This window comes from Camelus dromedarius, chromosome 1 (assembly GCF_036321535.1).
Source record: "Camelus dromedarius isolate mCamDro1 chromosome 1, mCamDro1.pat, whole genome shotgun sequence".
In the NCBI taxonomy this organism is placed as follows: Eukaryota; Metazoa; Chordata; class Mammalia; order Artiodactyla; family Camelidae; genus Camelus; species Camelus dromedarius.
In genome coordinates this window covers 19,464,700-19,485,748 of record NC_087436.1, presented here as the reverse complement: position 1 = coordinate 19,485,748, position 21,049 = coordinate 19,464,700, and the positions used below count along the sequence as shown (strand labels likewise).

At 34.3% G+C, this 21,049-nt stretch overlaps 1 protein-coding gene across 3 annotated transcripts in view; it reads right to left on the bottom strand.

Annotated features, from left to right (window-relative positions):
• Positions 1 to 21,049, bottom strand: part of SLC10A7 (solute carrier family 10 member 7) — a 221,951-nt gene that overhangs the window by 134,066 nt on the left and 66,836 nt on the right. For 2 of the 3 annotated variants that reach the window (XM_010982654.3, XM_064492030.1), the window contains exon 5: positions 16,913 to 16,951. The exons of the other annotated variant lie outside the window; for it this stretch is intronic. In XM_010982654.3, coding sequence (XP_010980956.2) covers positions 16,913 to 16,951 — 39 coding nt within the window. The remainder of the gene's footprint in view (positions 1 to 16,912; positions 16,952 to 21,049) is intronic. 3 annotated transcript variants of the gene reach the window in all.

Sequence of the window (21,049 nt, the reverse complement as noted above, 5' to 3'; positions counted from 1 at the left end):
TATGTTTCCCTGTGCTATACAGTATAATCTTGTTTATCTATTCTACATTTTGAAATCCCAGTCTATCCCAACACCAGTCTTATTGAACATGTTCTTTCAAATGTGAAGAGAGTTAAAGCAGATTAAAAAAAAAAAAAATTATGAGTCCCATGAGAACAGTTGTTAAATGCAGAGGAAGGCACTTAAGTTAAAAATAAAATCATATTCAGACTTTGAAGATGGATTGACTTTCAGGCACCTCAAGCTACATTATACTATTTTTCCAAAGGACATCTCATACGTTTAAGGCTGCATTTATTTTCCTGGCATTGTCAGCACTTCTGAATAAGCATTATTAATTTATCAAAATAGCACAGTGTTGGAAAAAGAAAGAAATCGACCATTATGAGGAGTCAAAATGATGCAAATTATAATATAACCATTTTAAAATGTTTTGGCTGTGCACTAGAGTTTTTTCTAATACTCCAAAGTAAATAGTCCTCTCAGTAGCCAAAGGAGAATTACAAATAAAATTCATGAGCCCTTTTCTTTGTAATAAGCAGATTGCTTAAGTGCTGGATACTTAACCAACTATTATCTTTACAACAACAAAATCCCTGTCTAGCTGAGCATGTGTGTATAATCGACTTCAGATTCACTAGAGAAGACTGGAATAGTAATACATATACAAAAATGAAGACATATAAAGATATCAGACACCAAATTATATTAAAATAGATAATTGCAAGCTATTTTGTCAATTAAACGTCTCTTCAGTGTTATCTTTCTGCCATGATGAAAATGTTCAACATTCTGCACTGTCTAGTACAGTAGCCAGCAGTCACATGTGGTCACTGAATCCCTGAAATGTGGCTAGTGTGACTGAGGAATTGATTGTTTAATTTTATTTAATTTTAACCAACTAAATTTGAAATAGCTGCATGTAGCTTGTGGCTACCTTAGTAGTCAGTTTAACTATATAGATAATACGAAAGGGGACTTTATATTTGTGTTTCTTCCTTCTCTGAACTTGGAAGTAAAGGAAATGCCTTGACAGCATAGACATTCAAAATCATTTTAAAACATCAGAATGATTTCATTGTCAGCAAGATTTCACTTTAAGGTTTGGGAGGTCTATAAAAGGGGAAACCAGTCAGCAATGGAAGCAGTGAGAAAATATCTAAAAGCAAATATTAAGAGCACCTACCCAAGCATCATCTAGGAAAGAAGATCCCTGGTCCAAATGATGAACCTGTCTGTTTCCAAGGGCAACGTACCCCTTGTTGTGGAGCCAGAAACATTCACTTACAACAGCCTGACAGAATCAAACCTGGGAGTGATCTCCCTGCCTCTCCTTCCTCTAATTCCATTCCCACCAAGTAAACTTTTTATTAAAATATCTCCTCACGTAAATTTAACCATGCAGCGATAAGGCATCAACCCAAGTGTCTAAGGATTTCTTGTAATTATTTTTCCCACTCTCAATTAATAAATTGGCAATCTGCTTTATATACCATTATCTGTGAGTATAATTAATGTGAGTTCATCCCTGCAAGATGGAGCCACAAAATCAGTTTCTGAAACAGGACTGTAGTAAATTTACGAAGTACATGTCCCCTATACCTCTGGCACTGAGGAGCTCAGTATCTTAAAAATGGATGATTCAAATAGACCAAGGGAAAAAAAAACAGTAATATTACTGGAAATAATTCTGCTTAGGGATGATATCATGCCAAGCAAAGACTTAAGTCAAGAAAAGGGGTCAGATTTTTGAAGCATCAAGAATGATTTCCAACAGAGAAAGAAAAACTTCCTTTAAAACGATGTGGCATCCAACTTCTTCTTTAAGGAGAAAAATTCCCCTTCTAGTTTGTTTGTATTTTTAAAAACACTTATCAAAATATATGTTAGGTGTCTCACTACTTACAGTCTCCATATAGAAACTAAAGGCTGGGGGTAGGGTTATCGCTCAACAGTAGAGTGTGTGCTTAGCACGCAGGAGGTCCTGGGTTCAATCCCCGGTACCACTATTATAAATGAATGAATAAAATTTCCTCCCTCCAAAAAAATAAATTAAATAAAAATTAAAAATAAAAAATAGTTGGACAAAAAAAAGTGCCCGACATACAACAGATATTCAAAAATATACATATATTTTTTTTTCAAAAAAAATAAATAAAAGGCTAACAACATCTAGGAAAACTAAGGCAGAGAGGCACAATACTACTTGAGATTTTCACTAGTTTATGGTATTTTTGTCACTAAAAAACCCTTAGTGATTATGGCACCAGGTTGATAGAATTTGAAAAAAGGCCAGACATGATAGAAGATTTGTTTCAAGACTAGTAATTGTTGAGATTGTTTCTTAGGGAGATCTTCATGATACTTTTCAAATATATCTTGAAACTTCATATCAAAAACAATAGCATTTTGTTGCAAGAGGAAGTATTCTTCCTAATGGAGATGTTTTCTACTGTTACACACTTCAGCCCCTTTTTAAAAAACCACTTCTCTGCACTGGTGGGACTTTTTATTCAATTTTTTTTTAAAGCTGGAAATTTAACCTTTTGACTTCAACAACTGTTTAGCTCGAAACTACACAAGATATGGATCCAAATTCTATTGAGACATTTAATGATACAGAATCAGGATTCAACCATCTTTAAGGGAAAATACCGGTGAATTAAAGGGCAGGAAGCCTCTACATACATTTCTCTCACGTTTTTCATTATTTCTACCCATTTTTTCCTCTTCAGTTTAAAGAAGTAGAAGTAAATGAAGAACAAAGAAAAGTAACAAAAGTCTACTGGCAACGGGGGAGGCAGTAAACAAGAAATAACTTTTCCTATTGATGATTTTAGTTACTGGAAAGGTTGAAAAGCTGTCCTGCTCCAAATTCATATACTGCAGTTACCGATCAGGAATTCTGAATAGCTTATTAGGCTGCTATAACAAATACACATGGCACAAATGTATCTTTTAGGTTATCATAAGAAAATGGAACCAGCTCTCCCAGGAGAAAAATTATGTCTGATTTACAGTTTTACATCTCTTTCTTTAGTATCTTAAAATTCTCTTTTTTTTTTCTCAATTGTATAGAAGTACATATCACTCTCCAAAATGCTTCCAGCCAAAGTCACATCTTCATTATTTTCTCTATCTTACTTAACAAACTTTGACCTCTGACAACATAAGACCAACGTCAAAGCAATATTCTGAATCATGAACCTACCAAACTCAAGTGCAAACGGCTGTAACATGATGCCTCTAAAGAAGGAACTGCATTAGCTTTCATTGGCTGTCATATCATATTGCAAGTTCAAGTTATCTGCTTCCTCATTATCACCTTGGCTTTCTTTTTCTTCCTTTCTTTTTGTTTCTTTGGTCATTTCTGCTTTCTAAATATTTCTAATGCCTCTCAGATACGGATTTGATCTCGTTTTTATACACCATCAAATTAGCTCTTCTGTTTTTCAGACTTACTTGTATTTTCACTTCTTCTCTATACTGTACAATTTTTTTTCAGTATTACCTAGAAATCTGGCTCTCACTTGTCACATTTAATTATTAATTATATATTAATTATATATTTCACAAGTTGTTAAAGGATAAGCTTTAATGATAAAATCCTTTTCTTTAATACCAACAGTGCAACAACTCTCTAAAATGCTATATAATGGCAATCACTTACTACATCCCTTTATTTATAAATCTCCAGCTCTTTATAAATATATATGTATTAATCAAACTTGCAGCAATTTTTCATGAAAACCTTTCCTGATATTTAAAATAAATCATTTCAGTGATAATAGCATATGGGTTAGTAATCCATAAAAGTGATTTGCCCGAGTCTCCTCACAGGAAGTTACTATAAGAAGACAATCTTACAAACTACCCAATATCAAATTTAGATGTGGGAATGAGTTTGCACCTTCATTCCAAATCAATACTGTGAATATAAAGCAACACAAATTTCTATGGCTACAGTATATGTTCTATTGAGACTAAAAGCTCACAATTTAAAATCACTTTAACATAAGTAAGAAAAGTTTGGTGTATAGTGATATTGGGATTTTTGTCAAACTAATTCAACATACAGTTGTAATAATTAGCATGCATTTTAAGTGCATATTATATATAAGATACTTTACAATCTTAGCTGTATGAAGAAGAGTGGTTAAAATAACATTCATTTGGTGATTTCTATTTTGTTTATTGAAGTATAGTAGGTCTAAAATGTTGTGTTAATTTCTGGTGTACAGAATAGTGATTCAGTTATACACACACATATACATACATATTTCCTTTCATATTTTTTTTCATCATAGGTCATTACAAGCTATTGAATATAGTTCCCTGTGCTAAAGAGTAGGACCTTGCCGCTTATCTATTTTATATATAGTAGTTAGTATCTGTAATTCTCGAGCTCCTAATTTATCCCTCAACCCCTCCCTTCCCCCACAGTAACCATAAGTTTGTTTTCTATGTTTGTGAGTCTACTTCTGTTTTGGAAATAAGTTCATTTATGTCTTTTTTTAGATCCCACATATAGGTGGTATCATATGGTATCTTCCTTTCTCTTTCTGGCTTACTTCACTTAGTATGATGATCTCTAGGTCCATCCATGTTGCTGTAAAGGGCATTATTTCATTCTTTTTTATGGCTGAGTAGTATCCCATTGTATAAATACATCACAATTTTATCCAATCATCTGTTGATGGACATTTAGGTTACTTCCATGTCTTATCCATTTAACAAATATTTTTTGAGTACTTACCATGTGCCAGATACTACAGGTGCTGTGGACAGAGCAGTAAACCAAACCACCCAAAACAAATACCCATTTTCATGAAGTCTTCATTTGGATAAGAAGAGAGACAATAAAAATACTAAATAAATATATAATGTTAGAAGATAAGTACTTTAGAAAAAAAATAAGAGCAAGATGACAGGAAGAAACAGAGGTGGGAGACAAGATCAGAATTTTAAACCAACTATATCAATCAGTTATAATCTAGATGGGAAGTCATCTCAAGAGCTAAATAAAGAAAAAGCAAAGCTGGAGAAATTTTCAAGGGGCAGACAGGCTTATGAGAAATTGATAGGATATGGAAAGGATGAGAACAGTATAAGTAAAGAGGTGGGAGCCCCAAGTGTTAGAGGAGAGGGAGGGGAACAGTGAGTCAATGTTAATCTGGGTATGAAAGAAGGATACTGAAGAGAGAAGGGATGGGTTGTACTGGGAGGACTCCAGAATAGTTAGTTGGATGATGGGCAGTTAAGAGTCACTGTAGGCATTGAGGCATAAGAGTGACATATACAAGTAGTATGTGAAGATAGTTTATTTCACAACAATATATAGGATGGTGAGAAAGAAGGTATGTTGCATCACCTTGGCTCTTGAGAATTACCAAAAGCACAATAACGTTAATAAGCTTTATCTCTGCTAAATGAATAGACAAGAAGAATAACATAAGCTTTCAAGTGAAAACCAAGGAACGCTGGAAAATAACTACTTACAAGAGAATTGTCTGAATAATAAAAAACTAAACCACAAATTCTGACCATGAGATCAAGTGCCCTCATAAAGGAAAACTGTAAACACAGTGGGCATTTTCATTTTAATTACTCTGCTTACTAGAAACATCACAGAAAACGCTACCCAGGAAAAGTAAACAAGTATGTGGTTCTGTCAAAAGAGAAAGAAAGTGCATAAACTGCAACCTCAGAGTAACCATTAGTGGACATGTAAAATATGAATCAATGTTCATTTCATGAGCCTGGACATCTGTGATGCTTTGACTTTAATTTCCAAGACACCATATTCTCATCATGAAGAGATTTCTTTCCCCTGATCAGTAGAGCCTGTTCCATTATAAAAGTTAAAATCAAATTGATCAAGGTTTTCAAAATTATACATTTTATTTCTTAAAGTCCTCTGGGAGGAGGGTTTAGCTCAGTGGTAGAGTGCCTGCTTAGCATGCACGAGGTCCTGGGTTCAATCCCCAGTACTTCCATTAAGAAGCAAATAAATAAACCTAATTACTCCCCAATACACAAATTTTTTTTTAATTTTTCTGTAAGTCCTCTGTTTTTTCAATTACTCATTTATGTACGTCCCCATTTTATACTTCAAAAAGTAATTTTTTCTAAGATAATTATATTAATGTCATGGGTAATATCCTAAGATAGAGAAACAATTTTTAACAGTCATGAATACTAATCTAATTATTTCCAGGGGCAGGTATATATATCACTATGTAGCTATAAAAGTATCACTACAAAGATGGACTTACATGGGAACAAAAACAGCAGGGACAGCCACAACAGACACTGACTTCTTTAACCAATGATACCTAAATCAGGAGACATACTTTCAAACTGTCACTTGTATTTACTGAACTCCTATATGATGAGCTTTGCTTTTAAACATATATTAGACACACATTTTGTCTATAAAGATAAAATACATGTGAAACCTTATCTGACATTGTGACTAGGGAAGAGCTTTATAAGTATAAAGGCTATGGAAAGATCCAGGAAAGGAAAGGTGAATATATTTAAGAGACAGAAAAACTTGAAACTTCTACAACCATAAGCAAGATAATGAATCCCAACTCATATATGGCATCATATACAAATATTAACTCTAAATGGATTGGAGTCCTACATGTAAAAACAAAAACTATAAAACATCTAGAAGAAAACACAGGTGAAGAATTGTGAGACTTTGGGTAAACAAGAATTTCTTAGAGAAGACACAAAAACCATGTGCCATAAAAGAAAAAAGTAGATAAACTGGACTTATCAAAATTGAAAACTTCTGCTCTTCGAAAGACACCATTAAGAAAATGAAAAGCCACAGACTAGGAGAAAACAGTTGCAAAATACATACCTGATAAATGACTGGTGTTCAAAATATATTTAAAAATTCACAATGCAATTATAAGAAAACAACCCATAAAAAAATAGACAAGAGATTTGAATAGATACTCCCCCAAGAAGATATACAGATGGGAAATAAGCACATAAAAAGATGTCCAACATCATTAGCCATTGGAAAAATACAGATTAAAGCTATGATGACATATCATGATACACTTATGCGAATGGCTAAAATAAAAAGTACTGCTAATACCAAGGGCTGGCCAGGATATGGAGCAGCTGGATTCCTCAAACATTCTTGGTAGAAATGTAAAATGGTAGAACCACTTTGGAAAATGGTTTGGTGATTTCATATGATATTAAACATATAGTCATCTCTTAGTATCTGCAGGGATTGGTTCTAGGAACCCTGTGGATAATAAAATCTATGGACACTCAAGTCCTTTATATAAAAGGGTGTAGTTTTTGCATATAATCTATGCATATCCTCCCATATACTTTAGATCATCTCTAGATTACTCATAATACCTACCAAAATGTAAATGTTATGTAAAAATAAGTTGCCACTGCAGCAAATTCAAGTCTTCCTTTTTGGAACTTTCTGTAATTTTTTTTTCTGAACATTTTCAATCCTTGGTTGGTTGAATTCCTGGATGCAGAACTTGAGGATATGGAGAGTTAACTGTACTACAATTATAATAGCTTTTAAAAAGTTAATTTAAACACAATATTTTTACAGAATAAGTTACATATCATAAGGTATTTTTCTTTCTTTCTTTCTTTTTAATTGAAGTACAGTCAGTTACAATGTTTCAGTTTCTGGTGTGCAGCACAATGTCCTGATCTTGAATATACATGCATGTATTTGTTTTCATACTCCATAAGGTACTTTTCTAAGCCAGCCTTTGATATACTTAGAAACTTGTTCTAGTATCTGATAAGCTGCTTTTTAAAAGCATTTAAGTTGGCAGACATACAATATTGAATTTTAAGGATGATTAAGAACCAGAATGCTTGGGGAAATCACACTGTGAAAAATGCCATTTACATCTAGGAATTTTACACTCCTTTAAAAAAAAATTTTTTTTATTGAAGTGTAGTTGACTTACAATGTCAGTTTCAGGTGTACAACAAAGTGATTGAATTGTACATATACATACATATATATACTTTTTTCTTTTCAGATTCTTTTCCATTATATATTATAAGAAATTGAATATAGTTCCCTGTGCTATACAGTAGGTCCTTGTTTATCTATTTTACATATAGTAACGTGGGTCTTTTAATCCCCAACCCCTAATTTATCCCTCCCTGTCCTTTCCCCTCATAGCTTATTTATTTTATACATAGTAGATTGTACTTTTTAATCCCTTACCAAACTAATAGTTTGTTCTCTATATCTATGAGTCTGCTTCTTTTTTGTAATATTACAAATATTACAAATAGCTTGTTGTATTTTTTAGATTCCACATACAAGGGATATCGCACAGTATTTGTCTTTCTGTCTGACTTATTTCACTTAGCATAGTACCCTCCATGTTGTTATAAATGACAAATTTTCATTCTTTTTTATAGCTGAGTAGTATTCCATTGTGTGTATATGCCACATCTTATTTATCCATTCACCTGTTGATAGACACTTAGGTTGTTTCTATATTTTGGCTATTGTAAATAATGCTGCTATGAACACTAGGGTGCATGTACCTCTTAAAATTAGTGTTTGTATTTTTTTCAAATAAATATCCAAGAGTGGAATTGCTGGGTCACATGATAGTTCTTTTTTTAGTTTTTTGAGGCCCCTCCATACTGTTTTCCATAATGGCTGCACTAATTTACATTCCCACCAACAGTATACGAGAGTTTCCTTTTCTCCACATCCTTGCCAACATCTGTTATTTGTGCCTTTTTGATAACAGCCATTCCAACAGAAGTGAGGTGATATCTCACTCTGATTTTGGTTTGCATTTCCATGATGATGGGTAATGTGGAGCATCTTTGTATGTGCCTATTGGCCATCTGTATGTCTTCTGCGGAAAAATTCTATTCCTCTGCCCATTTTTTTTTATTGTAATGTAGTCAGTTTACAATGTGTCAATTTCTGGTGTACAGCATAACGTTTCAGTCATACATATATTCATTTTCATATTCCTTTTCATTATAGGTTCTTCAAGATATTGAATATAGTTCCCTACGCTATATAGTATAAACTTGTTTATCTATTTTATATATATTATTTACTACCTGTAAATCTCAAACTTCCAATTTAGCCCTTCCCACCCCCTTCCCTCCTGGTAACCATAATTTTGTTTTCTATGTCTGTGAGTCTGCTTCTGTTTTGTAAATAAGTTCACTTGTCTTTTTTTTTTTTTTTTAAGATTTCACATATAAGTGATACCATATGGTATTTTCCTCTCTCTTCAATCTGCCATTTCTAATAACACAAACCATTGTTTTTTAGAAGTGCTAGATGTTTACATGAAAACCTGAGTCCACAGTGGAGTTTAGATGTCTAGCTTTACTTTCATCAAAAAGACCAGTAATTAAAGGGATGGTTCTGTTTGGTGGGTATAATCCACAAGTTTACACAGTTAATGCATCCTCTGATGCCCTCCTGCTTCTTTTCCCATGCCCAGATTTATTTGGGAATGGCAGTGGGGTCTAAGTCAATGAGGAATATTAAGAATGGAAAATTACTACCTCCTCCCCACCCTTCAGTCACTGGACTTAATATTCTCACCTTAATAATCTGTGATGCAATTGTACCAAATATGCCACACTGATGAGGGATGTTGAGGGTAGGGGAGTATATACATGTGCATGGGGAGGGCTATGTGAGAACTCTGTATTTTCTGCTCAATTCTGCTGTAAACCTGAAACTGCCCTAAAAAAATTAAGTCTATCAAAAAAAATTTTTTAGATAAATAAAGGCATTAAAAAAAAAAAAAGAATCTGTAACGCAGATGAAGACAGGAAACTTTATTGTTTGGCTCACCACACTATTATCCTCACATTCCCCAAATGCTAGCTTAATCACCAGGTTAATCATAGTAAATTTTTAGTTTGGAGAAATAGAAACAGAGAAATAAAAGTTCTCCACCTCATTATCATCATTTAGTGGTTAATGGGTATCTCCTGCTAAAGGCCATAGACTAAGTAGTTCTGCAGTTCAGTTGGGTTCAAATTAAGGAAATAGTCTTGCTTTCAACCAACTACTAGGATCACGTTCCTTAGGAGGCCCTTTACAAACATCCTACCCCCACCCCACCAAATTTATATTTATTCATTTTTACCTAAATGAGCCTAAGAGCACATACTTTTCCAGTTTGGGAATGATGACATTTTTAAAATTAATACAAATAAAAATGAAAGCACATGGCATTTGTTAAAGGGTAATAAAATAACTTCAGTCAATTGGCTAGTTCTCTACCAGTAGATTTCTTTAAATAGTAATAAAATCTTTGCTTTAAAAAAAAATCCATCATTATTAAAATTAAAAAAAAAAAAAGTTGTCTCAGCCTCCACCAAAATTAAATTTGTAAGTTGCTGGTCATTTCTATAATTAAATCTATGTCACAAATTTGCAAGAAAAATGGTCACTGTGACTAATGCATTTAGTTGCTACACACGTCCTGTCGGACAGCAAAGAACATCATGCCGCTAAAATGGAGTAGGTAAGGATTCTGAACATTTTTATAAAGTAACAAAGACCATTTTTTATTTAACATAACTATACTTTAGACAAGAGTTTGTTTGAGAAGCAAATCCAAATGTAGCTAATACAGGGTTTTCCGTATTTGAGCATTACAGCGCATTTTTACCTCTATAAACATGTTAGACACACATGCATACTGCTTTTCTGGACAAGTGTTAGGTAGAAAATACTCTAATAAAAGACACATGAACACGTTCATGTTGCCAGAGTCCCTGATCCTGAGGGTTCCCTCATTTGACCTCTTCAAACGGTTTTAATTCACTTTTTTGCTGAAATGATTGAGAAATGACCTTAGAGACCAGTGCTTCCCAGAGTCTAAGAACATTGCTGTCCAAAGTAGAGGTCAAAGCAAGATGACTTACAGGACACACAGACAATTAGTGATAAAACTTACTCTCTTTGTAAAAACAAATCTTTTTTCAATCGTTCAGATTGTAGGAGGAGACAGTTCTTGGTTTGGTACTGACGCTAACTTCACTTTTGACCAAAAGGAGGGCAGGAATCGGACACAGAGCCTTCTGTAAGCAACAGAGTTTAGCTGCAAATTGACAACAGCTTTTTTTCCATTTGATTTGATTTCAGTTATGTGCTGTTCATGACAAAACTGGTTTTTATTTGTCATGCTGATGTTGAGTTTTGCCTTAAAATAAATTAAAATTTTTAAAAAAAATTTTTTTAATTTAATAATACAAATAATAAGTTGACATGGCAAAAGTCATAAAGGTGCCTGAAATTTGGGAGACACTACCTTCAAGGTGATTCCTGTCTTCCCTCTTTTCTTAATTCTTTTACTGTTACTTATTTTTTCACGTATTTATGTTTTGTGTATTTGCTTCAGTACCCAGAAAAGTACCTTTAATCTAGCTGACTCTGAGAAAATAGAAAAATACTCTTTTTTTAAGAGAAAGTAGTCTGTTCTCAGAAATCCAGCTTTTACAATGTTTATTTGCCCAAATTGGTGATCGAATAAAATGCATAGCATGATGATGGATTGATTCTGTTTTATAAAGGTAGAAATCAGCTTCCCATTGTCTGAATATAGCTCAGAAGTTATTTTAAAGCCCAGGGTAAGTTATTTTAAATCCTGGTTTTATCAAGTCCTTAGCAATAAAAGGATAAACCTGAAATAACATCCTGGAAGGTGGTCCTGAATATTGCTCAAAACTTCAGTTGTTTGCTCATTTGTTCTGGCATTTAAGCTTAATGAAAATAAAAACCCGTTTTACAAACAAGTCAGGAACTTCTGTGGGGAAACCAAGACTTTAACTGAATGATTTGGGTTGGTTAAGATTTTAAGCAAGTTAAGAAAAAAAAAAATTGGCAAGGTTTTCAGTATTGCACAAAATGAGTATTCCATAAACTAAATTAAAAATTGACATCCTAGATTTAGGTGAAAGGAAAACCAAATTAACAATTGTGTCCTACATGGTACCACCCTTAACGTTCTTTGTTAACATTTGAGATTCTTGATCTGATTTTTAAAGAGCAGTGGTACACAGCAGCCAACTAGTAACAGTGTTAATGTGCTTCCTCTCTGACCGTTCTGAGTGCGGCTGAGCACATTTCTGTACAAGAAAGGAAGACTAAAGAAGGTAAAAACACATATCCCAAGTTATTAAAACATGGCATTTGTGATTGAGACTTTTTTCTTTCAACAACTGTAATAGCATCATTTAACTATACAAATCTTTCTACAAAGCTGAGTAGTAACGGCAGACCAGCTAAAGCAAAGAGGGAAGACAGAACAATCGAGCAAGGGAAGAAAAATATGTGCTGGCTAGTTCTTCAGCTCAAGGTAAGGAGTTTCTTTTAACCCTTGGTCTGGCAAAAAAAGAAAGAAAATTACTCATCTTAGAATAGCTTCTCTGGTTCAGGCAGTGACTATTTTAAAGGAGAATTGTATAAAAAACCATTCTTGATCATTTAAATGAAGAGATTTAGAAAGTAAACAGTGACTCAAAGATGTTTTTTAGACTAGGTGTTATACATTCACCAAAATGATTTAACTTTGCTTAGACTCTTTGCTACTGTTTCAGAAATCCTTAATTTATGTTGCCATGAATTGCTATAATGTTGTACAACATAGCTATCAGAAACTCAATTTGGTATTTTGACTTTGTTACTCACTAGGGTTTCTCTTTAAAAGTAGGAGCTACCAAAAATAAAATAAGCCAAGGAGTCTAAAAAGAAAAAGTTCTACATTTTCCTTTTAGACTTTATCTTATAATTCTTGAAGACATGGAAACACTGAATTTAGCCTCCAAATCAAAAATGCTTAAGGTCTAACAAATCATGTGATCAATTTTTTTTCAACACAGTTGAATCTTTCTAAAAAGAAATGATTTTTCAATTGGAATTTTTCAAAAAGTTGACAATATCTAAATCTATTTTTTTAATCTTTCTTTTGATGCAGAAGCAACACATGAAATGGTTGAACTTGAAATATATGGTTTTACATTTTAAAAAATGTATATATAAATTTTGATAACAGTTTAGTTATTCAGGGTGATGGACTATCAAATATTATTAAAATCTCATCAAGAGGGAAATCTCAAAACACTTATTATGCTCCACAATTATTGTAAACCAAACACTTTAAATGAGAGGAGGAGATAATGACATTAACTTCTTAAAGCAATCCTCTGTGGCATGATTTTAAAATATTCTCTTGGTCTGAAATTTATGTAAATTGAATTCATCTATCATTGGTTATTACTGGCCTAGCTACATTTAAAAACAAAAGTTTTCTGTGACAATTAGTTCTTAAAAACACTGTGTTTTAATTAGACCTGGGACATTATTAAACTAGCTATAAATAGGTACAGTATTTTATTTGGTATACCCAGATGTCTGAAAATCAACAAGAATGCCCTTAGAGTTCTTCAAAAATTCTTCTAATAAAAGCTTTTCATTTAAAGGTTTAATGCAATCTGAAGTAAATAGCCTTTTTCAGAATTCATTTTATAAATACAAAAGAAATGGTCACTCATAACTAGAGGACAGTCATTGAATCAGTGTATTTTAGAATTACAGGGCTTAGTCACAGATGACCAATTTCTTCCTTTTAATCAATGTCCATGGTCACGAACAAACAGAATTTGGACAAAATCAGTTATTCTTATTACATCATATAAGAATTTTATATAGATTATATATTTAGATTATCCCATTAAGTCCTCACCTCAACTGTATAGTTTAGGTACTATCATTACCCTATTTTATATATAGGAAAGGTTATGTGGTTAGGATGGTATTCAGTCAACTAGGGATTTAAACCCAGTCTGACTCTAGAGACCATACTACTACCCATAATCCTAAATTTTAAGGATAGTTGGATACTTTTCATTTACATATATATATATAAAACCCTCTAACAAGTACCAGCCTTTAACAATAACAGAATAAAACATGAAGGCTATCATTTGGAATTTCCCTCTAAAATAAGTCCTTTTCCCAAGCCTAGCTCAAGCATCAACTTCTCCCTGAAACCTTCTCATATCATTCAACTGAGTTTTATCTTTCTTCAAACTCTTGGTAATTGATGTACACTGCTCATTTGCAGAAAGTTCTAGCTGCCTTTGATACATTCTCTCCTTCCTTAGTAACAGAAATCCAATTTGTAGCTCTTAGCAAATTGCCACACGTCTCAACCTCTCCAGAGGCGAGGCAGGATCGTAGGACTAAGTTCAGCAGTAGGACGCTACTGCAAGTATGGTGTCAGAATTCCAGGAATTCTGTTTAAAGAAAGCAGATTTAGCTTTTAGGGGGGCTCTTTTGTGCTTTCTCAAGGTAAAGACTTTGCTATCCAGGTATCTTTTTGGCTGGAGCTCCAGCAGCTATCTTGGATCATGAGGCAACCTTGATGAAGGAAGCTGCATGCTGCAGATGATGGAGGAGAAAGATAGGTATCTCTGTTCACAATGAGACCATGAAGCTCCCATAATCATACCTGGACAGGATCCCTCCAGATCCTACATAATATAGTAATAAACCTTTATCTTGTAGAAGTCACTATTTTTTTTTTCTGTTAAGTAAACTAAACCTAATTCTAATTGATTTAGTTTAGACTTGTGCACAGTTGATAATCTAAGGTTCATTGTAACTATGGTAGAGAGGGGTAAAAGAGAAATAGAATTATTTCTCTTATAACACGGGACTAAAACATCGCCAATCATAATTTTTATTCTCAACCATTTCTGGTAATTTTCAACTTTACGAAAGAAAAAGGAGGGAAAGGGAGAGGAATGAAAAATGGAAGACACGACTGCCTCTCTGTCATTGCTCACGCCCTTTCCTCTCCTCTCTTCTCTACTATGTCCTAACATACTTCAAGGCCCAAGAGCAAAATTGTTTCTGTCGGATCTTTCAATTCAGAGTCTCACCTTTCAATCATACATCATCTGGTAACTTCTGTTTGACTTGTTAGCTTTTACATTGTATTTCTTTTTCTACCTGTTATTGCCACACCATAGTGGGACCCATGTCTTTTTTTTTTTTTTTTTTTTTTTGCACTTTACAGCTACTAGAAAACTACCTCTGTGTGCAGGAGATCAATAAACACTTCTGACTGATTAAGTAATGTAAGAAAAAAAAGGTAGAGAGGAAAAAGAGCAAAAGACCAAGGAATGAGAATGCATAGCTTCTTAAAAGTGAAAGAGTGTAACAAAAATCCTAAAGAATCTCTAGCACAAGTTTTACTTCACTGGATCTTACCAAAGAATTGGGCCAGGTAGAACACGTATCATCATACGTTATTGTTCACGCAGTCAGTGCAATGCTCAAACTGTACTTAGTGAGCCAGCCCTCCAACCAAAGGACAGTGGATTTTGCTTTTGTTACTCAGACAACGGCCTCAAATTTGTTTTCTCAATTACACCAGACATTTTAGAGAGTAAGAGCTCCAGCTGAGGAAACCATGTTTTGATAGTGGATATACATGAATCCAAACCATATTACAAGTTGGCTTCCAGCAAGATCATATTTTACAGATATTATTTTGTCAATTGGGACAACATATAGAAAATAATACTTGGATACGCAACATAATGATAATAAAATATTACCAAGTATAAAGTAAGGAGCTCAAAGGATCATTTTCATTAAATAGACTCTACAATCTCTCTTTTAAAACTGAATAATATACCATCAGGAATAACGTTACTATTTCTTTAAAAACAAGATAGGATCTAAGTATATTATTTTGCAGAAGCTACATTATTAAAAGCTCTGTAACATTGGGACATTAAAAGCTATATATAGCACTGTGCAGAATTAACACTACGTAACAATATGTCTCAAAGCTTCAACTGCATTTAAATACATGTAATAATAAGTGACATAAAGAGTATTTTAAATAGAAGTAATTGACATTCTGCCTAGACTCATGAACCAGTTTACATACCTCACTGATTTTATTCTCAATGTTTTGTAAATCACTATACCACATATCTGTTAATGATTTATATATTTAAAAATACAATATTCTGATTTACCTTCCTGAATTTAACAAAGATTTAGGAGGGCATAAATAAACTACTCAATTGACAGAAAACTCAGTTTCTTTCTCTTTCCTTCATAATACAAACCAAGTTTTTGTTACATCATCTGTTTAAAACATAATGATTGAAAATGCTAAAATAGTAGTGTCCTTATAAATATATCAGTTCTACTTATGAAAGATGAACTATTTTTAATCTTTTTATATACAATTTCTGGTTCACATGGCAGAAAATACTGCATTTTCTTGCAAATTACTCATTAGTTATTTCCTCATTTCAAATTTTTCTCACATAGATTTCTCAGAAGTAGCCAAGACAGTAGCTTCTTTGACAGTGAAATGTACAAAATAAATGACATGTCAACAAGTAAATTAGCATTCTCTTTCTGACCAGCTGGGTCGGGTTTCCTTTTCCAAATCCTCAGTCCCATGATACAAAATAATAATAATCTAAAGGACCTCATTAAACGATCAATATATTGATATAACCTCTATAAGGAGACACATAGTGTTTTAATTGATTCCTTGAACGTATTAAATGGAATATTAAACCCAAGCCTCCAAATTATATTGTAAAAGAACGTTTCCTTTATTTACTAATTTTTTTCAGGGCATGGATAATGGCACATGACAGGATTCAAGAACTTTTATATTTAACCAAATAGTAAAAAATAAATAAATAAATAAATAAATAAATAAATAAATAAATAAATAAATAAATAAATAAATAGATAGATAGATAAATAAATAAATAAATAAGTCCAATTTTCTCTAAATCTTTCAAACAAACAACAACAAAGCAAAAGTTATCATAGACAAATTAAACCATGTTTACTTACCAAAAAACTTCCAAAGGCTGAATTAAATATTGCAGCTGCCTATAGAGAAAATAAATGGGGGGAAAAACTCACTGAAAGTAAATAGGAAAAGGAAAAGCAGATTCTCATTCTCCCATCCCCCACTATGCAAAACCTCAAAACACTGACTCTGTAAAGCAAAGTTAGTCACTGCTTACAAAAATTGCCAGTGGCCTGTAGTTTACTAAGACAGATGAGCTGCAGCTTAGGAATTCATAAATAATGGGTCTCAAAAGCAAGCAGAAAAGGCTTGCCATGAGATGCTTTGAACCTATATGACAGTACTAAAGAATCATCACCAATAGTAAGTCGAAACCTTATTGTTATAGATTTAAAACAGTCAGAAGCTGATTTATTCACCAAAGAAAAAGGAAAGAAAGAGAGAGAGAGAGAAACAGAGACAGAGAAAGAAAGAGAGGGAAAGATAAAAAGAAAGGAAGAAAGAGAAAGAAAGAAAGAAAGAAAGAAAGAAAGAAAGAAAGAAAGAAAGAAAGAAAGAAAGAAAGAAAGAAAGAAAGAGAAAGAGAGAAAGAAAGAGAGAAAGAAAGGGAGGGAGGGTGGGAGGGTGGGAGGGAGGGAGATAGGAAGGAAGGAAGGAAGGAAGGAAGGAAGGAAGGAAGGAAGGAAGGAAGGAAGGAAGGAATTTCATATTACTAGGGAAAAGAATACCAGAATTGTAAAGCAAACATTAACCACTTTCCATCAGGGACCATAAGTCCTATGAGCAACACCCAAATAGTGAGCTCTGTAGTTCCCATACAACACACATTAGACATATGAACAATGCTGTTAAGATCATGGAAGTTATTGCTACACTATTAATTCTAAAGTAGAAACAAGCAAGAAAAACTTCCATTTGGTGTTCAAAACTCAAAGAAGAAATATTTGACTTTGTGCTTACCTAAATATCCTGGGTATACATAGTAGATATAATATAGTTCTTAACTTTAAATCAATCACTATATTCCGTGAGGCTACACCTGAATTCTGAAAGCTTCTCTTTCTCACATTGCCCCAAAAGGATAAAAACTTGTATGACATCCAATTTGATGGGGGAAAAAAGAAAGAAAAATAATAAAAAGCAGAAGAGGTAGAGAAAACCTATTGGCATCTCCTGTAGATCCAGAGCAGAATTAAATTAATCATCATGGACGTTAGCAGCCACATTGCAGCAAGAAGAGGATGTCAGTTTTGCAAGTTTGAATAAAGTCCAAAGCTAAGCTAAGAGCTGTAGCTGCAAATGCCTTCTGCTCCAGAAGAGAATGCAATGAGAGTGCATGGGTAATGAGATCCTTGGCTCCAGAGAGCTTAGCTCTCCTATTCAAGTTCATAATTAATTCAAAGCTTTGATAATTTCATTAGATTTCTCCTTTGCTGGCCTTATCAATAAAAGATGGCACTGGACCACAGCTCCTCTGTGGCATAAACACAGGCACAGGCACCGACCAGGGAAACCTTTGCTTCCTGATGGGGACAATGGCATATGGTGTTCCGTGTTGTGCAGGGAGCAGGGAAAAAAAAGACTCGGCTAAATAAAACATCACAGATGACAACTGTAAACTACAGCAACATATTTAACATATATTCCTGGAATCTTGTTATAGATGATTCAGGAAAAAGTTTTATGTGTGGAAAAAAATAAGTAAAACTGTATAAATAAATGAGTTGTGAGGACATCAATAGGCAATAATGCCATCCTTTCTACAAAAACACACCTTCCCCACAATGTTTATTTCTAGACCCAATTTTGTGTTTAGAACGAATTTATATCTTTTTAGTAAAGGCATGAAGTATTCCACTTTGAGGTTCTCGTTTCAAATTGTTTCCATCCAGTGCCCTTCCCCAACCTTAGACTAGGTAACTAATGGTTTTGCCAAACATTAAAAAAAAAAAGAATCATTAGATGTAAAAAGACTCAGAAGTCAAAGTAAAATTAAGTATCAACTCATGAGATCAAATCACTACACTCCCATTCCATCTTGTTCTCTCTTTTAACTCAAACACAAGCAATATATTTCACGTGGACTGACTATGTTCCTGCATTTTATAAAATCATGGTGATGACAGTGATGGGATGTCTTAGGTATCAAAAGATGCTGCAGGCCAACTTCTTAGTTGTCTTTTTGATAGTGGTGATGGATTTGAACTCACTCACCTACTCTATCCCTCAGTGCTCCCACGTAGTGAGCTTGGCAACCATCTGTGACACGGCTAATTAAGGTTCTGGGTACTCTGGAGAGCCATGTGAAATCAGACACCAAACCGAAGATCTTGGGCTCAACAGCAATAGATAATTAAGCTAACAGTTGGCTCAACGTAGTTTCAGCACAAGAAGGAATTATGTTTTCCAGAGTTCCAAAGAGTGATGATAAATATTTAGAATTGATACAGAAAGACATGCATGTCTTTTGACTTAAGGGGGACTTCCCAGCCTCTCATCATGATGTATAAGGCCTCCAGCCACAGCTCTCTGTCCATTTCATTTATTGCCTCAAGATTTATATTCTGACAACACTAAACAACTTGTGAGTCCCCTGACTCATCGCGCTGTTTCTTACCTCTTTGCTTCTTGGCCTGGAACGCCCTCCTGCCTTCCTCGACCCAGGTAACTCCCATGTACGTTAGTGACTCAGCTTAGGCAGTCCTTCCAAGAAGTTTTCTATCACCATCTCCAACACACACACAACCACACTTCTAGGTGGACTGAGTGCCCTTGTACCTGCTGCCACAACGCCCTGAGCAAGCTTCTGCCAGGCACTTGTCACACTATTGAATGACCTACCTACATGCCTCCCTGCCTGACAGCAGACTAAATAAAGTCTTCTAAGGAAGGAATCTGATGACACAGCTCCACGTTTCCTAATGGATTATTAAAATAAGCAGGATCCCCAGAAACATCCAAAGTCTACTTCTCCAACTAAGTTATTCCATGTGTTTGGCAGAATTCATGGACCGGCAGACACAGAGGCACAGAGGACCAGAGATGCCACCTGGCACCACAGCCAAGCGACAGAAATGACAGATTTAGACTTTGGTCTCCCACCCAATATAAGTATCTCTTTCACAACATCTCATTTTACTTCTCTTAACCTCCCTATTATGATATTATTATATAAATATACTTAATATAAATTTCTTTTTAAAAAACTTGCCACTGCTATACAAGCAAGAGAGTTAGTTAAATAAACTCTAAATTACCAACAAATACTCATTAAAAAGATGCTTTGGATATACTCATCTGAGAGCTGGCTAAGATATTATACATAAAAAAGCAAGTTTTAAAACAGTGTGTGTAATGTGTTTCTCCACGCCACCATGAAATTCACCCACCCCCAGTTGGGTCTCCTACAATTCAACTCAATTCTGACACCATCTACTCTAAGATAGCATCAGATTTCCCAGGTTTACTACCACAAGACTGCCCCACTTCAAATATCAATCAAAAGTCAAGGTTGTCACTTGTGCTTCTGACCAATTGGCTATAAATCAGAGGTTTCCACAACTCTGTCCTCCAGTTTGACCAATTTGCTAGGGCACCTCACAAAACTCAGGAAACCAGCTCACTCACTAGATTACTGCTTTATTATGAAAGGCTGTAACTCAGGAACAGCCAGATAGAAGAGATACAGAGGGCGAGGTGTGGGGAAAGGGTGTGGAGCTTCCCTGCCTTGAGTGCGCCTCTCTCTCATCACCTCCAGTGTTCACCAACCTGGAAGCTCTTTGAACCCGTTCTTCTGGGGTTTTATGGAAGCTCCATCACACAGGCATGATTGATGAAAACACTGACCATTGGTGACTGAACTCAATCTCCAACCCCTCTCCCCTCCCCAGGGATCCAACCTTCTAATCACTGGTTGGTTCCCCTGGCAACCAGCCCCATCCTCAGGTTAGCTAGGGATTTTCCAAAAGTCGCCTGATTAGCATAACAAAAGGCACCTTTTCCAGTTCTTCTCACTTAGAAGATCCAAGTGTTTTAGGAGCTCTGTGCCAGGAACTGAGACAAAAACCAAATATATATTTTTTATTATAATATCACATTCCTATTATGTAAATATGTGCACACACATATATACACACAGATAAGTTTTAAAAAACACTATTCTTTTCTGAAAGGAATCA